Raw genomic sequence first — 22,041 nt, forward strand, 5'->3', positions numbered from 1 at the left:
GTCTGAAGCAGCTGAACCACTGTGCTGCAGTCATCCAGAGGAGCTGGAGGCTACACCGAGCACTCCTGCAGGGCCAGAGGGAGTGGGCCGCTACCATACTGCAGGCTGGTAGGTCGTGGGTTCAAATCCCCATCACATAATAATAATAATAGTCAGTTCTTAGAAACGCATAATACCATACAAATAGTCTCTATGCGTGTACAAAATAATGAAACAAAATCTATCACATATTTCTCTAATTCAAACATGTAATCAACAATTGTCAAAAAGGTGGGTTTTTAACACAGATTTGAATTTATCAAAATCTGTAATGCATCTAACACTGAGAGGGAGATTATTCCATAATGAGGGTGCCATTTTTCCAAAAGACCTATCACCATATGTCTTAGATTTGACACTTATTTCAGAGAGGAGATTTTTTGATTTTGAGCGCAGATTACGACCAGGATGATATGGCTTGATGAGTTCACTGAGATATGCAGGGGCATTTCCATGAAAACATTTGAATGCAAGGGTCAAAATCTTAAACCTGATACGAGCTCTTATGGGCAACCAATGAAGACTACGAAGAATGGGAGTTATATGATCAAATTTCCTTTTGCGTGTCACAAGCCTTGCGGCTGAATTTTGTATCCGTTGGAGTCCTTTCAGGTGAGAGTCTGGAACTCCAATGAGCAAACCATTATTATTATCCAAATGACTAAAAATAAACGCATGAACCAGTTTTTCTGTAGTTGCTTTATCGAGAAAGTGTCTCAATTTTCCAATCCTGTGTAGACCTATGGCTGCAGATTTGCATATGTTATTGATGTGAGTTTTCATACTAAGATCATCTTGGATAATGACAGCAAGGTCACGTGCCTTAGAAATTGGCAGCACAGGAGTATCGCAAACATTGACGGACACATGACGCAAATCTCTCGTTTGAAGAGGCTACACCCCAGTAAATAATGCCAGTGCATATCTTGGCAATCAATGACTTAAAGTCAAAGATATAAAACACCTGTTTCTTGACCCTGGCCTAATCTAAACATCAGTCATCGCCACAGCGCCACAGGAGGGGGGGGGGGGGGGGCACCGCGAGAGGAGGAGATTGTTTTGGTTTTGGCATGGGCCATGTAGCTCCATGGTGCGTGTGTGTGTGTGTGTACGTGTGTGTGTGTGAGTGTAGACATTCAGCGTATGCAGACAGAGCATGCCTGTACTGTAGAACTATTGTCATTCCATTTTGCTCTCCCTTTCTCCCTCCCCCATCTCTCCCCCCTCTCCCTCCCTCTCTCTCTCTCTCGCTCTCCCTCTCTCTCTCTCTCTCTCTCTCTCTCCCTCTCTCTCTCTTTCTCAATGATCCAGTCAGCAGGCTGATTGTAACCAGGGAGGTAGTCTCACCTCCCCGTTGTAACTCACTGCCAAATAGCACATTGTCAGCACCGGCAAACTGGCAATGCTCTCCTTCTTATTCCTGTATTTTCGTTATTTACGGGTCGATTTTTTTCGTTCGAAATGTAAAATGGATGACCATAGAATTTCTCAATAGAATATAAAATTGAAAACTTTAGATAGGATAGAGAAAATTGAGTTCACTTTGAATGGTCTGCCACAGGCAGATATCCTTATCATGCTCTTACGTAATACGACAGCTGCTTTAGATCCAGTCAGCAGGCTGATTGTAACCAGGGAGGTAGTCTCACCTCCCCGTTGTAACTCACTGCCAAATAGCACATTGTCAGCACCGGCAAACTGGCAATGCTCTCCTTCTTATTCCTGTATTTTCGTTATTTACGGGTCGATTTTTTTCGTTCGAAATGTAAAATGGATGACCATAGAATTTCTCAATAGAATATAAAATTGAAAACTTTAGATAGGATAGAGAAAATTGAGTTCACTTTGAATGGTCTGCCACAGGCAGATATCCTTATCATGCTCTTACGTAATACGACAGCTGCTTTCTCAATGATCCAGTCAGCAGGCTGACTAGGCGTGTCTTCATCAGCCCGAAGTTCAAACTAGCGGGACATTTTGCGGTCTTAGAAAATAGCCCGATACAGCGAATGTGCGTCTTCATCAGCTCGAACAGCCTGCTTCGGGAAATTAGTCCGAAAATTGACGCATGCGCACTTTGCAATATTACTCTGCCTGGCTCGCGGTTCGAAAGTGGATTTCCCCGCTCAAAATCTCCTATATCACCGTATGTACGATTCTACAACCTGGGAGGTGAGCAGTACAGCAAATTCTCTCCAAAGGGATATTAATAACGCTGCTCTTTCTTCTGTCCAGTGAGGCATCTTATATGAAATCAACGAATTGCAATGTTTAAACAAATCCAAAATGCACACAATCTGCAAGAATCTTCAGCTAAGGTAGAGTGGACCAGAAGAAGAAGTTTACAAAAGAACAGCTAGCATGCACGGCACTGAGTTTTAATAGGGAGGTGAGAGAAATCACCTCCTGGTTTTAAAGATGACAACAACAGGCCTATATAGTACACACATGTGATCCTTGAATACACCGTGCGTGTAATGTACTATACACAATCACTAGCTGCTTGTACATGCGCTTTCCATTGCCAGCTGGCTAACCAGAAGCGTGGAGGGATCGAGAAAATTTCGGGCTGATGGAGACGCACCCAAGATAGCGCGCTATTTCACGAATTAGCGCTCTAGTTGACGAACTAGACCAAGATTTTGGGGGAAATTTTCCCGATCAAATAGCGCGCTATCTGCGTCTTCACTACACAGATAGCGCGCTATTTTGACATCGGACTAGTTTGGTAACCGCAAGATAGCGCGCTATTTTGAAACTTCGGGCTGATGAAGACACGCCTATTGTAACCAGGGAGGTAGTCTCACCTCCCCGTTGTAACTCACTGCCAAATAGCACATTGTCAGCACCGGCAAACTGGCAATGCTCTCCTTCTTATTCCTGTATTTTCGTTATTTACGGGTCAATTTTTTTCGTTCGAAATGTAAAATGGATGACCATAGAATTTCTCAATAGAATATAAAATTGAAAACTTTAAAAAGGATAGAGAAAATTGAGTTCACTTTGAATGGTCTGCCACAGGCAGATATCCTTATCATGCTCTTACGTAATACGACAGCTGCTGGAGTCATCAAACCCTGGCTTGGCCTCCAGGTTTGTCACGCTGAGCTTGCAATGGACAAGTACTTCGACTCCCAACTCTCAAACGACAAATAAACGCACCCCACTTTGGAAAAATTCGGCTGGGGTCTCGCTTCAAACGAGAGATTGACGGCATGAAATTGTTGAGGACTTGTTACGAGATCTTACATGCACAACTTCAGTTTTCTCAAGATTCAATTTCAAACCATTTTGCAAAGACCAATCTTGAATTTTACCTAAGCATGATTCAATCTGACCAACTGCTACATCAGAATTAGTGCTTTTTGGCAATGAAAGATAGATCTGAGTATCATCAGCATATGTAATTTTACTTATGCCACATTTGTCAATTACATCCTCTAAGGGAGCTGTGTACATTATGAAACACAGTGGTCCTAAGACAGAACCCTGAGGAACCCCTTGTTTGAGAACATAAGGGGCAGATGCAATACCATTGATTGAGACACTCTGTGTTCGGTTGCTAAAATAAGACTGAAACACATCTTCCCCTAGTTATGTTTTTCACGTAGGTGTTTCATCTATTGTACAGATGACTGTGACAATGCTTAGCAGTTTTCTGTAAATCACCTCCAGTGATAGTAACTGTGACTGTGATTTATATCACGTTGATTGCATATTTTCATAAAGATATTTTTCATTTCAGTATATGGCATATTCATGTTGCAAGAGGTTGGTGTCTGTATATTAGAATTGTTACTCGTTTCTGCAAAAATAAGCATACTGTATTTCCTAATAATCTAATTGCTGCTTTTTTGTTTGGAAATATTTGCAAGAAAGACTGATTAATTTTGGTTTAGAGTTTATTTTCTTTTCTGATGTACACTCTCATGGCTGATATGAGGCTTTACTTCACTTCATTTAAAGTAATGACAAAGAAATTGCAAATGAAAGCCTCCCGCTGTTTTCTTCATGATGGAATGAAGATGGTGCCTATTTACTGCATGCTGCTTGCAGGTTACCGAGGTTGGCGTGTCAGGCAAGCCATCCAGGTCATGAATGATGCAGCCAGAGTCATCCAACACGCCATGTTGGTCTACATGATTCAACGGAAGAAGGAGAGACTGCAAGAGAGAGATGATCACGTGACACAGGCAAGCATACAAGCACACAGACAAACAGACATGACACAAGCAAACATACAAGTACACAGATAAACATTTGTAACATAGTCAAACATACAAGCACACAGACAAACAGACATGACACAAGTAAACATATGAGTACACAGATAAACATTTGTAACATAGGCAGACATACAAGCACACAGACAAACAGGCATAACACAGGCAAACATACAAGTACACAGATAAACATTTCTAACATAGACAGACATACAAGCACAAAGACAAACAGTCGTGATAGAGGCAATCATACAATACACAGACAAATAGACGTGACGTGGGAGGCCAGATTCAATAAGCCAGTTCAAAGTTACAATCTGAGCATATTATGCACATACAGTGCACTCCCGTTATCATGAACATGGTTATAACGAAATTACGGTTACGATGAAGTAAAAATTCAGGACGCACCGTTATCCACTCTAGGTATTTTTATTGTTTATTTGTTTGGTTATAACAAAATTTCAATATAGCAAAAGAAAACTGCCGGTCCCAAGGACCTCCTTATAACGGGAGTCCACTGTAATATTCCTTTATGAAGTGCAACATGTTGGTTCATATCATAATAGGCAGGTGAATCTGTGTTCTTTTCTGCCAAACTAACAAAATGCTATTCACCCAGCACATACTTGTAACTTGTCACTGTCTGCATGGCTGCTTTTAACTGCTCTTCTGAATAAAAGATGAGTCCATGTTTAGAAAAGTCTGTGGTTCATAGGTCGTTGCAGACCATTGCCGACTGTGAACTGACTTTGATATGGACTAGATGTTTATTCAAGTTCAAGTTCAAGTTCAAGTTTTATTTAACCAATTCATTAAACATTTGACACTTTACAAAAGGATACAGCATTAAGAATAATGAATGGTTTGGGACCCCAAAAGAAGCAGAGCTTGTAAAAAAGGGGTCCCGGATAAACATATAAAACAAAACATACAAAAGTTTTAAACATATTAACAAGAAGTATAATAGTAACATATTTACATAGGACAGATGCAACACAAGCACACACACACACACACGCACACACACACACACATTCAATCACACAAACACGTGTCACAAAAACGCTCATGCACATACATGTAGTTCACATGAAATTGCAAAAAGATACTTTCTATTTTACTATACTTTATGCACTGTGTCAGGTCACCAAAATCTGGAATTCATGGATTTTAACCCGTTGAGGATGAGTCCTGAGTATACTCAGGCAAGTGTCTGTGGGAAATGTGTGTTGTAGCAAAATCAGCACATTCTCAATGGGTTAATAAGCTGATCGGAAATGAGTTTTCATGTGCAGGACTCTGCATCGGTGGCCTGGGACCACAAAAGTTTGCACACCCTATTAAAGTTTGATGTGAGAGTCTGCATGTTATATACTTTTAGACTTGAATTTGTTATTGCTGACAAACTGTGGACCTTCATTTTCATTTAGCACTATGATGAGAAATCCTCAAGATTGTCATCTTCATCTTTCAAGTGCCTTCTTAAAAAGACCAGTTGGAAGCTTACCAGATAATATCTCATAGATTTGTCCTCCCCCCCCCCCCCCCTCAGGACTTGGACCCCATTGTGTCACCTATGCGAAACAGGAAGTCGGTCCATTTTGCTGCAGACCTCACCACTGTCTACTCCCTGAGTCCCGCCCAGACCCCGTCTCCAGATTCCCCAGTGTGCCCCGCCCAAGACTCGACCAGGCCACAACCATCTGCCCAGCCCCGCCCACCTGCCCTGGTCCTCAACAACCTCATCTTCACAGAGAACTCGCCCGACTTTGGATCCCTGTCTCCCATCGGTGACTGCGACCAGGACATTCTGGGCTTCACGGCCGGTGATATGCAGGAGGAAGGGAAGGATGAGGAGGAGATGGCGACCGATGAGAGGGATGAAGGAGGAGTGGTTTCCATGGTTACTGGTCTTCTCAAGAAACCTGCCGTGGATATTGCCCTGATTGGGGCAGTGACAGCCCTCTTGATGACTGGACCGCTTAGGTGGACTTAAAACACGTCATGCTAGGTCTGATCCAAATGTTAGGAGAACGAGAATTATGTGGCGCTTAAACTTTTAGAATTTTACACAACTATAATAAAAAAAAAAAAGAGTCATTATATGATGCTCTGAAGATAAAGTCTACTGCATCAGCTTGCTTTGATCAGATCTGTGCTGATCTATTGTAGCTTTGAAAGATGCGTACACTCAAGGGTGATTTATGTCAACTTCATGGTTGTCATTTTTACAGCTTCCATAAGTTTAACCATGGAAGGACAAGGAAGGAAATCACTCAAGTTGTATGTAATTCCTTGCTAGAGAGAATAGCCAGTGATATGATATATGTTTGCAGAATTTTGTTTTTCTGCATTGCAGAAGATGAAATGATTGTATTATATGTAGTGTATATTGGTTTTGAATTGGGGATAAGAGATAGGAGATAGGATATACTGTTAAACTCGCATAAGTCGATCTTCTCGGGACTGAGCAAAACACAGCGACTTAGGCGATTTTCGACTTGTGCGTAAGTCGAAAAAAAAATCGACTTACAGTTTCACCACAGATACATACACGTATGTATGTTTAATGTACATGTATGTTGTCTACTCTGGAGCCGAGAGCTTGAGCGGCACGGGTCGCCCAGCACGGGTCGCCCAGCAGGGCCGCGGCTAACTTTGCATGGACAGTGCATTAGTATTGGCACAGGTCCGATTACTTTACACCCTTGTTAAACCTTGGGGAAGTGAATATGAACGATATTTGAGCAGTGATTGATTCCAGTTTACCATACCGTGGCTTGAAATGCGTGTAGAGGTGCAATTCTGATTTATCCGTGCCCGTAACTTTCCCCCTACTTTCCGCTTTGAAAACTCAGCAGCTTCATCCATTATACCACTCCACTGCACAGCGCTGCAAATGCCAAGCTACATGTACACTGCAAGCTCAATACTGTACATGTAAATGAACGCTTGTGTATTGTACGAACGCTGTACGTACGTAGCGCGACAGCTGACAGGGCTGTACCATCGGACCTCCAAATACGAAGAGAGTTAAACGATTCCATGCGATCGCTTTGAATTTTGATTTTAGATCATTTTTTTTTATGCCTCCGCCAACGAAGTGGCCGGAGGCATTATGTTTTCGGGTCGTCCGTCCGTCCGTACTTCCGTACGTCCGTACGTCCGTACGTCCGTCCGTCCCGTTTTGTTTTTGTCGATATCTCAAGAACCGTGTGGTGGTTTTGCATCAAACTTGGTATGAGGGTATATCCTTGGGGGATGATACTTTGTGTGGATTTTAGGGTCACAGGGTCAAAGGTCAAAGGTCACAGGTTATTTTGTGAAAAAAAAATTGAAATTTCATGTTTTTCTCCATATCTCGCAAATGGTTCAAGGTTTCTTCATGGAACTTAGTATATATGCTTGTACCGATGGGCAGTGATTATCTAGGGAAGTTGGGGGTCATGGGTCAAAGGTCAGGGGTCAAAGGTCAAGGTCAACTCCTCAAAATATAACTACTTTCCTTATATTTATGCAGTGCCTGAAGGATTTTTTTAAAACTTGATGTATGCATGTATAACCCAATATATATTCTGTGGGAAGTTTCTTGCCAAAAGGTCAAAGGTCAAAAGGTCAAAGGTCAAGTGAAAGTGCTAAATTGCACTTTTTCCTCCATATCTCAAAAATAACTCAAGGTATTGTCATGAAACTTACATATTTATGCATGTTCTACCTAACAGTGATTCTCTTTGGAACTGTGGGGTCAAAGGTCAAAGGCCAGGTTTCGATAATACTATTTTACCATTTGATACTGAAATTATACTTTTTCTCAATACCTTGAAAATTACTCAATGCATAAACTTGTAAAAGGGTCAAAAGTCAAGTGAAAATCATCAGTTCCCCCAAATACCTGCACTCTTGATGTTTTAATCATTCATCCAATTGAACCTAGTTCTAGGAAAGTGAACATTCAGCACATTTGTGGCAAACCTGTCATTTTAATATTTTGCCAATTGTGTGAAACTGTCATTACACATTGTCAAGACATTGTACTATAGACCTATTAGGAGAACCATGTATTATGGCGGAGGCATACACCAGTCGCCGTAGCGACATTTCTAGTTGTCACCTCAAACTCATCTGACAAACAAAATAATTGATGAGTAATAAATAATGAATAATAAATGACAGTGATTTATTACACAATAAAATCTTATTCGACTTGGGCACAGTGAATTCAGTGGTTTTTCCGTGAAAGTGTTCTTGAAATTTCATCGACTTAGGCGAGTATTCGACTTACAAAATTCGACTTGTGAGTGAATTAATACACGTACTTCAATGGGGAAAAATCGGGACTTTTTAAAATCATCGACTTACGCGATTATTCGACATATGCGACGTCGACTTAGGCGAGTTTAACTGTATGACTAGAGTATTGATTGATATGTGGAATCATAAGTGCAATCTGCCACCAACTATTTGCTCTGTACAAATGCCTCAGAAAAGAATGATTGTCCATTATTATTCGTTGGTGCATCATATTTGCTTTTAAATTTTAATACAAATGCTTTTATATTAAGGGTATCTAGGTTTCAGTTTCAGTTTTTAATGTCACGGCTTTAACACTCGGGTTTATAGAGATATATGTAACACGAGGGACAATGGAGATCAAATCTAGAACAGTATAGAAATTCAACAAATTTGCCAACTTTTTCGTTTCAGAAGTAGTTTATATTAGACATGTTCATGATGGTTGCATGTCAATACCAAATGCTAGATTTTTGGTTTTCTTTTCTGTTCATTTTCCATTATTTGTCACTTTTTAGACATTACATTTTCATCTTTCTCATGTTACACTGTAATAAAATCTCCCATTCCCCCAAAGGGGCCTATGATTTGTTTTTGTGTAAACTGAAAGTATGGAGGCTATGTCAAAGGCATTGGACCTTACCAATTGTGGCATCAAATATCCAGCAATGACACAGATGCAGTGTTTCCGATCTTGTGCCAAGAAGGAAGCCAAAGTTGAATGATGTAACAAGAAATGTGTAGACGTTACCAAGCATGGTTGTAATGCGCCAGATTAATACACAGTAGTTTACTCAGATTTATGCTTTGCACTCATGTGCTCAAAAGTTCAATATGCATGCAGCACCTCAAACATTCCTAGGCCATCGTATACACAGTAAATCTAGCATAGTGGGCCTTTCAAACATCAGGTCCTGCTTTCTTGGTTATTTCAGGTGATCAGTCAAAAGTGAAAAACTTACAAGAAATCTCAGATTGTGTAGAAAAGTTTGTTCAATTCTTGTTGGCTATCTCGATAAGATAATGTTAGGAATGTCTTGCCTCATACCTCAAATGCAAAGATAAGTGCACTTTAATAATGCCATTATCTCTTAATTTGATTAGAAACGTTTTTTCAGCTTGAGTGAAAAAAATGCTCAAATGATATACAGTATAGGAAATATGCATAGAGTAAGCCAGAAAAATTGAATTACACAACCTTCCCGAATTTGAAAATTTTGCAGGATTTGCTTAACAATCCTGCAGGAATATTTTTAAGATCTCAGCTTCATGTTCATGTTATGAATGAGTCTTACTCCTACATGTATCAATTTCTCCCTGTGCCACCGAGAATGTCAGGTGTGCTACCCTGGTAACTATTCTTCCATGTTTGCTTTTCATGTCACTTTGAAAGGATGTTAGAGATCCTGAATTATATATGCTCATTACTGTACAAAGTGTATTGAATTTGACTGCACAGTTTACAGAGATTCTGTTACAACACTAAGAAAAGTGTATCAACTGGATATAGAGTCGACTCCACTTAAGACGATCAAGATAGGACTGAGAAAAGCACATCAACTACGTAAAGCGATATTCAACTTCTGCATGTTCAGGGAAAGACATGTAGGCCTGTGAAAGTAAATTGGGACTTCTTATTTTCATTAACTTAGCCACTTATTTGACATGTGTGTCGATGACTTGCGTGGAGTTGGCTGTAGCTACAGTGTAGGGCCACCATGTATGTCATGTGTATTCATTTCAGTTGTGTTCCATCTAAAGAATTGAGGTTTTCCTTGAAGATTCTTATTGATATGACTGTATTCAAAAGTGGATATCAACCTTTGAAGTCTTAGATAGGATTTTAATTACAAAGTTAGAGAAATCATGACTTTTTTATGGGTGTAGATTGAGTTAGTGTACACATTTGTGCTAAACTGTTGTGGAGAAAAGGGATACATTGATACATAAATTGTTCCTTTTTTATTTGAGACACTGTGGAATACATATATACAATGTTTTGACCTTGTGGATAACCACATTGATAAGATCAGTGCGTATTCCATTTGGCAAAATCATGTTTGAATAGGAATGTAAGTGTAAAATTTTTGATTATGGTGCTTGAAGTGTATGATGTGCTGAAATGAACATGATTTAAACCTCCATGTTGTGCACAGCTATATATAAACGGCAATATTGAATAGGAAATGTACTTACATATAGTATCCTGGTACAGTTGTAATAAGGATACTACATGTACTACTATAACAAATCTATTACAAATATTGTTCATATACTGTTGTTTTTACTGATTAACACTCAAGGATAAACATAACATTGTTTGCAGTGATACATGAGGACCCAAAAGAGATTGTACTACACAGTACATTTATTACCATTACTATAATTGTTACTACATGTATTCCATGTGATGCTTTTGAAACGAAGCAATAAAAAGCAACTAAACTCACATTTTGTTTCTGCACATATTTCCTTGTACTAACCTATGGTCAATTCATCATTAGAGCTAATGGAAAAAAACATGAAGTCTGTGGAATCAAAGAAAGCAAGCACATTATTTTCACATATACAACTGTACAGTCAACCTTGCTTAAGTCGACCTTGCATAAGTCGAATAAAAGCCTAAGTCGAAGGTTTTCTCAAGTCCTCTCTGTATTCTATTGATTTTTATCCCTCATAAGGCAAAGCTATTTCTTCAGTCCAAATTGATCCAACTTAGGTAAGGTTGACTGTACTAAGTATTTGAATAGTCACAGAATACAGTAAAATTCAGCGAGGAGTTGAACTCAACATAAACTACAGATACATGTTTATCATTAAAGACAGTTACAAACAGTACATGTACTATACCTCCACCTAACACTTCTATTCTGATACACTGCCGAGCATAATTAACAGTAACTTAAACACATACAACATACTGTAAAATAATGAGTACAATATGACTACACAGACATGGATGTTAACTTTCCAAAATGTTATGACGAATCGTTTCTAACATTCAACTTAAAATAACAGCTAGATAAAAAAGGAAATAATAGAATATGACATTTCATTTGAAGTAGAAGTAAAAGTAATGCACACTGCAAAAATTTATTCCTAATTGTAGGGCCATAATGAACTGTTACCATGGCAACTCTCTTTTATGTCGCTTGTGGGCTAAATTTGTTTTAATTAAAAAATATGTTTTACTTTGCATTACAATCTCCATGTGCCAAATTTCTTCTCAGTCGCTTGCAAATTGAAAAATTTCAATCTACTAGGCTTTTTCCTGATTGGCGGGCCGTAATGCACTGTTACCATGGCAATGCACTTCTCCCATACTTCAAAATTTGTCCTGCACAACTTTATATCACAGTCACTACATACCCCAAATTTCTTTTAAATTGCATAAAATCTGGAGAAATTCAACACAAAGTGTGGAATTCTTTTTCCTGATTTTGAGACCAAACGCATTGTTACCATGGCAATGAGCTTTCCAGTACTGTTAAAAAGAAGGACGAAGAGGTACATGTATTGGTGTCAGGGAGATAGTGTCAGGTTGTCCACGAAGGCATCTTGAAAAGTATTACGTGTACTTGCTCTTCATCGCAATACTAACACTTATGCATTTAGATATCACAAAATGAAACATTAAGAGTTTCACTATCTGGTATGCAACATGAAATTTGACAAAAAATTGTAAGTGCACAAAGTTAATGTGCACCAACACTCTAGAATTCTCTTCCTCCCCAACTCCGAGATGCATCAACTGTCAACAGCTTCAAGAACTCACGAAATACTTACCTTTTCGCACTGTTATGCTCTATAATTTTTCTGTAGATAGTTTTGTTTGTTTTTCTGTTTGTGCATAATATTATGAATGTGAAACGCTTATAGGTACTTATGCTTGTATTATGCGCTATATAAGATGTTATCATTATTATTGTGATTAAGTACCTATGGTTTCTTGCGGCAATATTTCTACCCCTTATAAATCTCTCGTTGCGTAAAGGAATTATGCCGTCACACAAATAATAGTACACAAGTAAGAATCTCTTCTTTCCTTTAGCCTAGGCAACCAGTTATGTGAGGCTCTATCGTGCTGCTGATAACCATGCTATATACAGTACTGCGCCTTATGACAGAAATGATTGTTGATTGTAGATGAGCCTGTGATAAGGTTTTACCGTGATATTTGAGAAATTTAGCTCCCATCATAAGTGTGAGACATTAAGTTTCAGGATTATTTAGCTTGCATCTCGGCAGCTATCGATCAGTGACTCATTGTTGTCTAAAAAAGGGAATAATGATTAGGGTCTATGTAATTACAATGATAACAAAGACTGCTTCTCATTAGTACGATTGTATTGTTGTCATAATTAATACCCCATTACCACTCATCACTACTGCTATCATTATTACTATCGTAAGCGCTATTTTCTATGATTATAAATTGACATTACCTTTTCTTTTTGTAGGGATATACATAGTGCTACTGCCACTCCAGGACATCCCCAAAACAAAACAAAACAAAAAATAAAAAAAGCAACAACAACAAACTCCTCTTCATCATAGATATCAGAGAATTTTTTTCCCATGATTCATCGTTTTCCATGATGAACCGGTACTAATACCTAGACAAGCGCAGCGAACCCGACTCGGTTGTTTCCACGGTCGAACATTGTGTATACACTGCGAAGAAAGGGCTGTCCCAAATACCAGATCGTATGGTCACCAAGATCGACGAATGTAGCGAGACATACGGCTTCACGACCTCGCGTGAGCTATATCAAACACAAAGATGCAAGAAGGAGAAAAACACATACACAACTGTACGTACGATTATACACCAACACGTATCGGAGATAAGTAAGGAAGTAAAATAGCTAAAGAATTAAACAAAGAAACAAAAATAAAACACACGCACACACACACACACACACACACACACACACACACAATTTTACTTTAATTTTGTGGCTCAACACAGGAATCTCGTGGATCGAAAAGATAAAGAAAAACACACTCTGTACAAAGAAAAAAGCATATGATACAACATGAAACTGACAAAAAAAAAAAAAAGAAAGAAGAAGAGATAATTCTTTGAAATTTGCCAGGTATGACAAAGTGCTTTAAAGACCATTATGTAGGCTTACTGTGACGTAAGATGAAAGAAAAAAAAAATCTCGAAATTTAAACATTCAACACAACGTTAAGATTATTATAAACAAGGACAATTATGTCCTTGTTTTAAGTTCACTAATAAGTTCACTAATTCTAACATGTTTGATACTTAACTAGGGCATAAATATGATTTCCCAAGACATCACACATTCATGAAATTACAACGGGTTATATTTCATCATAGGGGCTCATCACACGGGGACTCACTTGAGTCTTTGACTCAGGTGAGATTAAAATGCGTGCAGTTATCAGGTTCTGTCTGAGTCGAGAGTTATTCCCCATTTTCTGGATAAGAAGAGCACATGTTTTAAACAATGTACCCATGCACTCAATGATTTTGACGGCCCATCAAAATACATTTATTTTTCTTTTTAAAAGATAATCACCCAACATCTGATATTCTGGAAGGCCCGGGCCAAGGGCTATCGCTAATGTGAAGCCTTAATCTATTATAATTATATTATAGAGTATTATATAGTGTAAAGAAACGCACACAATATGCCGTCTTATCTTCTAAGACCAAAGCATAAAATGAATAAAAAGAGGTGAAGAATATAATTAACAGAAATTAATTATGTAGCATTAACAAACACTGACACATAGAACTGATCCATCTTTTATATTGTCTGCTCGGCAACATCTTCACATACCAGTATAAGTGTGGGCTAAATTTTTTGAAATAACCTTTGCCTTTGTGTAGGCCTACTGAGTGCCGATTGGTACAGAAAATCCCACAGTGTTGTACACATCACTTTCCAAATTCCCTGGGACAGAAAAGGTTAACTTTTCCCCAGAAATCCATATTCTCCTTCTAATCTTCCTTGTCCAAGCAACGTAAACCTACCGAATGATAATTATCCTGAAGACCATAATTTATAGAACAAAAATGTAAAGAAAATGTGTAGTCACCATTATGTGATTTCTACTGAAATGTCGACCTACGGATTTGTCAAATTCGCCAAAACTCCAAGGTAATTTTTGTCGCTTTCTTCTTAACGTACTTATCGGATTTAGGTGATTTATAGAAAGCCTTCGGTGATTACAAGAGTAGTAACAAATCACCTTTCCTCTTCCTTGCCTTCTTTGTATTTGTTTTTCGGCATGAAGGCGAATGGACGAGTTTCAATGAGTCTCCCTGTTTTTGCATAACATGAAGACTTCCTTATACCTGCCCACTTACCTTGTTAACATAGTCCCGCCCGGTTAAGACGTATGCCATGCCGTTCAGGGTGAAGGTAAGGTCAGGTAGAGCGTCAACGTCACTGCAGGGAACGATGTACTGTCGAAGAACATAACCACAAAGATTGCATAACCATAGAATTGTAAACTAATACAGTTTGACATAACGACACACTGTTATAGAGTGCAATTGCATATATCATTGTATGTTAGATGCATGAGCATGACTTGCATCGTAAATCAACGAAGTGCCAGCAGGTCAGATTTTTTTTCTCTCTCTTTTTTTCAAATGATTAGAAACAAAATAATGAAAAAAAGTTTGCTAGCTATAGCTGTAAGAATATGCAAATCTCTAAATCATTCAAATTTGATATGCCTGACCCGTTAACGGTAACCCATTAATAACATGTTGATGATGAAAGTAGATATGCCACTAAACATTCTAAATAATCAAAATGAACCATGTGGTTTAGGGTTCATTCGACGACACTTAAGTCACCCATTACTATAGGTGTGGGAGATAAAAGGGGGATTTTAAACTCATCATAGCGTCAAAGTCGGCCTTGTGACTCCACTGGTCAAAGCATCGAAGCTACAGGCCTACTAATGGCTTTATCTTAATAGCTCGTATATGCGCAGTATATGATTTATTTATTTATTTATTTATTTATTTATTTATTTATTTACTTATTTATTTATTTGTTGTTTTGTTTATTCATGTACGTATGTATTTATTTATTTATTTTTTCATCTATACATTTATTTGTTTTATTTATATATCTATGATTTTTTTTAGATTCATTTATTCATTTCATTTCAATTCCATTGAAGTGGGGCAAATTACCTATCGATCTACAGCTTGGCATTTGGAGAATTTATATCAACCCCACCCCCACCCGTCCCCGACCCCCCCCCCCCACCACAAAAATATATATATGTATATATATATATACATATATATATATATATATATATATATATATATATATATATATATATATATTCTGCTCCTTCGTATGGATATCATGGAAATGCATATCAAAAGTCAAAATAAATATTGTTGTGCTCCACGTACCTCCCCGTATGTTACTTCAATAGCGCCGAGTTTCTCCATGAAGCCGTCGATAAGGCGAGAAGGCACACCGATTGAAGAGCAACCAGTGTCAACTACTGCCTGGTAGTTTACAGATATTACACTCGACCCGAGGGTTACACTGTAAAAGAATATAAACACAAGTGCACCAACATCAAAATGACACATGGAGAAATAAAGGAAATGCATTTAGATATCACCAATTCAATGCAGCAGTATTCAAAACATCGAAGGAGAAATATTTGTTTTGTAGTAACCCTAAACTAAACGCTTACCCCTTACTTTATTGATATGTACTGCTGTGACATACATTTTTGTCAGTTTTTTTTTTATTAGAACAAATTTCTCAATTAAAAAAAAATGAGAAGGCAAACAGAGTTGACAAAACTCTCTGCAATAGCGAAACTTTTGTGAGCCTTTATTATTGTCAGCAAGCATTCAGAGTTACTTTTTGGTTTCTCCGGGGGTTTTTTTTCTCCATTTTCAAATCTAATAATATTCACGACTCTGGTTTTGGCCCTTCACGGCCCATTTCGGGTCTCCCTATCTCTCTTATGACATTCTGGAAGATCAAAATATTAAACGGCAAGTTCAGCTTGATATATGAGTGGATTGAGTGAATGCAGCGATACTTGAAGAAGACACAAGAGAAATTTGAAGAAAATCGGACAATCCGTATGTTAAAAGGTAACATCATTCCCTCCTTCTTTGTGCGCATTCATTATGAGAGAAAATGTGAAAATATTTTGACTCTTCTTTCTTGTTATCGTTGTACATACGTGGCATCAATGTAAATATAGATTCGAATATAATATGTAAATTAAAACATAAATTCGTATCTTTCGAAAGTAATTCTTCGCTTTTCCTCAGACTTTTACTGATGTGATTTACTAATATTCCTTCATTCACTCAATCTACATAATTATTTGAGTGAAGCGTCCTTGACCATGTTGACAAACGACTTTCATATGTACCATCGATTCTTACCTCTCCACGTTGATCTGCCACAGTCCTTGATGAGACACATTTACGTAGTGGAAGTCTCCAGTGTAGCGTAGAGGATCTGCTCCGCCAAAGACAATCTCACCTGCAGGCTGATCTAGGTGGTTCCTAGACAGTGAACACGAAGAAAAAGAGACAGAAATAAGCTAGCCGTTCCCACTCTCCTCTTAAAATTCCTGCGCAGAGCGACGATCGTTTTTTTTTTTTTTTTTTTTTTTTTACTGGGGATCCATCTTGATATTTTTGTAGTTTTTGTTATACATACCATTTGTGTGTGTGTGCGTGTGTGCGTGCGTGTGTGTGTGTGTGTGTGTGTGTGTTGAACAATTGCTTTGGTTCAAATGCAATAATATACAGTCTTCTGCATGCCAATTTCAAGTACATAATCACAACAATCGCGTTTTTATTCGGAGAACATGACTGTATTGAAATGAAAACTTGGTCACAGTCATGGGTTTCGTTTTAATATATCACATAGGTGTCTTTTTTCTTTTTGTTTGATATGATTCCTTGACCCGATCTAAACCTTCTAATCCACTTTCCGTACAAGAACGAGTTCTTGACGACTCACCTGCCGAGGTAGACTGAAAAGACGGGCTCCTGAATGAGTCCCTGTTTGACGAGGTTGTCGAAGACGGGCACATTGCTAACTTGGGCGACGTTCGGATACGCCAACCCCAAAATGCCGTCGAACCTCGAAGTGAGCAAAGGGAACCCAGACACTGCGGTGGCTTCCCCGAAGAACTGGGCTTTCAGGGTTACGTCACCTATCTAAAGATAGAAACGATTGAAACGTGTAACAAGCTTTGGATTTTGGCAATGGATAAAAGTGCGGTTTAGACATATCAAGATGGTATAGTTCAGGTTTATATAGGCTGCTTTTTTTTTTTTCAAGAGAACAGAACATGATATCCCTGGGGTACAAATACACGTACTTAGGATGATCTTTAGCTGAATGTTTGTATTAGTCGTTCATAAATTATGTTGTTGCTGATTTGAAAGATATCTACAGAGGTAACCGAGACGCCTCAACAGTGGAAGAGTGATTGGACGCGAAGTGAATGTCTTGTTTTTGTGATGGCATGTAAATGCATGGACTCTCAAGAATTTAGAGGATTTTTAAGAAAAAAAAAACAAGTAAAAGTGAAAGACAGATGTTTTCAGAAGACAAGAAAAACGCTATTTGCTATAACTTTTTTTTTTTTTTTTTAACCACGGTGTTTTTTCTTTTCATCAGTGTTATTTACCGTAAAAATGGTCATGTGCTCGATTTGTATTACTATGAACACCAAGTGCAAAGAAGGAACTATATGTATAGCTTGGAATCTGAACCCATTCCACCGGTCGATATTCGTTATTCCGCTTGTTCGTTTATCCGAAAATGAAATAGGGTTCGCTTTCTTACGAAGCACACGAATTCCCTGTAACTTGATGTTCCTTAATGTGAAAATGAAATAGGGTTCGTTAATTTTTCATTATTCCGAATGTTTGTTTTGGATTGATAATCCGAAGTAGAAATAAGGTTCGTTATTCCGAAGGTTCATTAATTATTTCCGAGGTTTGTTTTCGCAGTAGTAATCCGATTTGAAATAATGTTCGTTGATCCGATAAATAGAAATAAGGTGCCGTTTTTGGACTGACGAGCCTTCAGAATGAATCCTCTTTTTTCATTTTCCGATTAACGAAACTACGAAATAACGAACCATACTTTATACTTTATTTTCGGGTAACAAACCTTCGGAACCGACCCTTATTTCATTTTGGGATTAACGAACCTGAGGAATGAAGCCACGTAATCGCTACACCTGCTGCACTATATACCACTGAGCTGAGGCCACTTCGTGGTGGTGATACAATGTATGATAATGTTAAAAAACAGATGGAAAGAAAACCGCGGTATTGATACTTTCTCTCTCAAAAAAAAAATCTCTTCTTTCAATTCTAAGAACTTTCTTATATCTTTACACTAAATGGTATTACACGAGACATTGAGTTTTTTATTTACTGTCATTACCATACCACAAAGAGAACATTTCTTAATCTAGGAGGAGAAAAATATTCAAATATAGTTTTTTCTCACCGTGACAACATCTTGGCTCACAAAACCTTCGGCGTAACAGTTAGCGTAGACAATTGACCACTTGGTGCCATTTGCAACGTACGACGAGGACTTGGAACTGTTATAAGCGTGGTGGTGTCCTGTAGAACGAAATTTTTAAGTCTCTCAGCTGGTCTCGACAAAGCCATGTCTCTTGGTTCATGATATAACAACATATTTTTATCAGTCCAATAACAAAAGTGGTGACACCCCTACAGTTAACTAATTCAGTCATTTCACGCATATGTTGTTATATCGTGAAAAATCACGTTAATATACTCCAATTCAACATTGAATATGTTCGACTTTATGGAACTTAGTAATAGAATACATGTCATTCGAAGCCATTTAACATAGCTGTCGATTTGCACATGATTACCAAAATTTATGATCATTTTTATGTTTTATGGAAGTATTTTATTCCAAACTGTTTTCTTTCTTGGTTCTTAGCTAGTTTCAGTTTAGCTAGTGTCAGTTTTTAACATCGTATAGTTCACATAGTTTATCACATCATTTTAATCTTTCAAACATGTATGTTTTCCTTTTTAATTTTGGGTATCGACTTTCATTGTCGGGCAAAAAACAACAAAGACAACAACGAAAAGGTGTCGAGCCTTGTTTATAGCACTTTTCCTTTCAGCAGCGCCAAGAACCGTATCAGGGCAATTACCCGCGGAGGACAATATTACCAAACGGCTAAATACTGGTTAGAGATAAGGTTATAGTAAATACTGTTAGGTTTAAGGTTAAAGTTAGGATTAGGGTTAGGGGAAAGGGAAGGGTTTAGGTTAATTGTCCAGGAGGTAATTGCCTTAGACCGGCACAGAACAAAGAGAGATAAAACTCCTGTAAGCTGAGAGAAGACAGGATCACTTACTGATCCAGCCAGATTCTGGAGAAAACGAAGACGAAGCAATCCAAAGGTCAGTGCAGCCTGTATCAAATAGAACGCTGAAGGTCTGTGGCGGTGTTCCAAGTGAGAGAGATCCATAGTACTGGGCCTTTCGGTGGACCATGCAACCATAAGAGAAAGAGAAATAATATTAAAAGAAAAAAATAGTAAAGCGTTATAGGTTACCTTTACAAGCGAGTACACTAATTGGTCGTGGGTTCTGCAGGTGTGGATATTGTTTTTTAAGTTCCAGTGCCATGGTTTTCTTGAATTATTCATGCCAAGATGTTTTAAGTAAATGTATCGTGAGTTGAATATTTTGATGAACAAAATGACTAAAACTATGTAACAAGTTACTTTAAAACCATTTTTAACCGACAAGTTTTAAAGGAAATAAACATGTGTATAATTTTAAGTTGCCGGGGCTACCGCTAATTCAAGCCCTATGCATGCATATATATATATATATATATATATATATATATATATATATATATATATATATATCGAGAGAGGAAAAAAAAGAAACACATACACATAACATATTATATATGTATATGATATTATGCATAATGTAAATTGGTAGGTGCCTGTACTACTTGTGCATACCAGGAATCTACATCCCAAAATTGGCATTTCCATGGTGACTACGCACAAAAATGGTCACGCACGCGGGGAAATGTTTGAAATGCTCATAATGTCTGAAAGCGATACTCATAATTGATAAAAGATCATGTCGAACATTTGAAAAAGAAATAGAAGTATACAAAAAAAAAAAAAATCCATCAATTGAAGATGGTAATACGCTTGTATTCCTCTGCGTATCTCTTGATTACTTAATACCGGAAAATGTCGATTTACACAGATAAGAAATCATCGTTCTATTCCTTATAAAACCTGTCGCATTGTTTGGTTTTGCTAAACGTACATCAAGATAGTCGCTCATGTTGACAGCGAAGGAGGAGGCACGGCGACTGCGGCCTGGCGTCATGTTGGCTCTGGCAGTGGGATTTAGGAGTCTCTTGTTGGCAATTTGCCGTCGATCAGAGTCCATCTTGTGGAGGGGAATCCTATAACAGAGGGGTTAGGGTAAAAGATGAGCTCATGCCAGCTTCTTAGACAGAAAATCATAAATGCAAGTGGAAGAAGTCCTGGTTTTACGTCATGTGGTTTGCCCCGGGTGACCAGCAATCGACAGCAAACAGTATCAACCGGGGCAATTTTACGAAAATTTTATATTGCGATATCTGTTGTGTATACAATATTCTCTACCCCCAAGCAGGTAATCATATTTCTGTATGATGTTTTTTTAGCTTCTATACAAATCACACGAGCGTGCACTTACCGCTGTAGACAATTAACTATTGATATGTCAATATCTGATGTTTCTGATAATAAAATAATTAATCATGAACAAAAATTTATTAAAAACATCAGTTATTTCATGTCACAAGACTTTACCTCAAGCGTAATGAAGTATTACAATCATACCTGAAAAGTTTCCCATTTATCACTCCGATCAACATCAGCAGAGTCACAAACGTCTTCATCTTCTTTAATACAACGCCAGAACATGCAGCTCCGCAGAAGAACGAGGACCTGAGTTTCAGTCGGAGAGACAGGAAATGTAGGTAATGACCGGTGTGAAAGAGGTTTGCTAATCTATCTTTGGACTCCAGTGTCAGCTCTCGTACAAAAATCATACCACGAGGACTGGATCTCTCATTTCACCAAACGCAGATGGAGGGCAGGCCCATAGGCCTATTGTGGACAAGCGGACGAAGGGTCAGTTTGGACAATCAAGAGGCTTTATTCGAAAGTAGAAAAGCGCAAAAGCGCATGGGAGGGAACGGTCACGGGCACATTAGCATCAGATACAAGCATCAGTGTCTGCCCTTCCTTTCAAATTTAGGTATTATGTTGCAGTTTCTGTAAAAATAGAAAATAATATTTGTACACGTGTGTGTGTGTGTGTGTGTGTGTGTGTGTGTGTGTGTGTGTGTGTGTGTATGTATGTGTGGGGTGATGTGTATGTGTAAATGTAAATATCTGTGCG

At 38.2% G+C, this 22,041-nt stretch overlaps 1 protein-coding gene across 1 annotated transcript; it reads right to left on the reverse strand.

Annotated features, from left to right (window-relative positions):
- Nucleotides 1–13,171: 13,171 nt before the first annotated feature.
- Nucleotides 13,172–21,688, reverse strand: LOC140227690 (cathepsin D-like). Its single transcript, XM_072308105.1, has 9 exons — nt 21,477–21,688; nt 20,914–21,055; nt 19,971–20,094; nt 19,076–19,194; nt 17,567–17,766; nt 16,981–17,103; nt 15,976–16,114; nt 14,902–15,000; nt 13,172–13,321 (listed from the first exon to the last, which is right to left on the reverse strand). The coding sequence occupies exons 1-9, from the start codon at nt 21,686–21,688 to the stop codon at nt 13,172–13,174; spliced, it is 1,308 nt and encodes a 435-aa protein (XP_072164206.1).
- Nucleotides 21,689–22,041: the final 353 nt, after the last annotated feature.

This window comes from Diadema setosum, chromosome 4 (assembly GCF_964275005.1).
Source record: "Diadema setosum chromosome 4, eeDiaSeto1, whole genome shotgun sequence".
Lineage (NCBI taxonomy): Eukaryota > Metazoa > Echinodermata > Echinoidea > Diadematoida > Diadematidae > Diadema > Diadema setosum.

Coding starts and splice junctions, on each gene's coding strand:
- LOC140227690 (XM_072308105.1), bottom strand. CDS start 21,688: ATGATTTTTGTACGAGAGCTGACACTGGAGTCCAAAGATAGATTAGCA. Junction 19,195..19,970: donor TCCAGAATCTGGCTGGATCA/GTAAGTGATCCT, acceptor TTCGTTCTACAG/GACACCACCACGCTTATAAC. Junction 15,001..15,975: donor TTGAAGTAACATACGGGGAG/GTACGTGGAGCA, acceptor GTTCTTCGACAG/TACATCGTTCCCTGCAGTGA.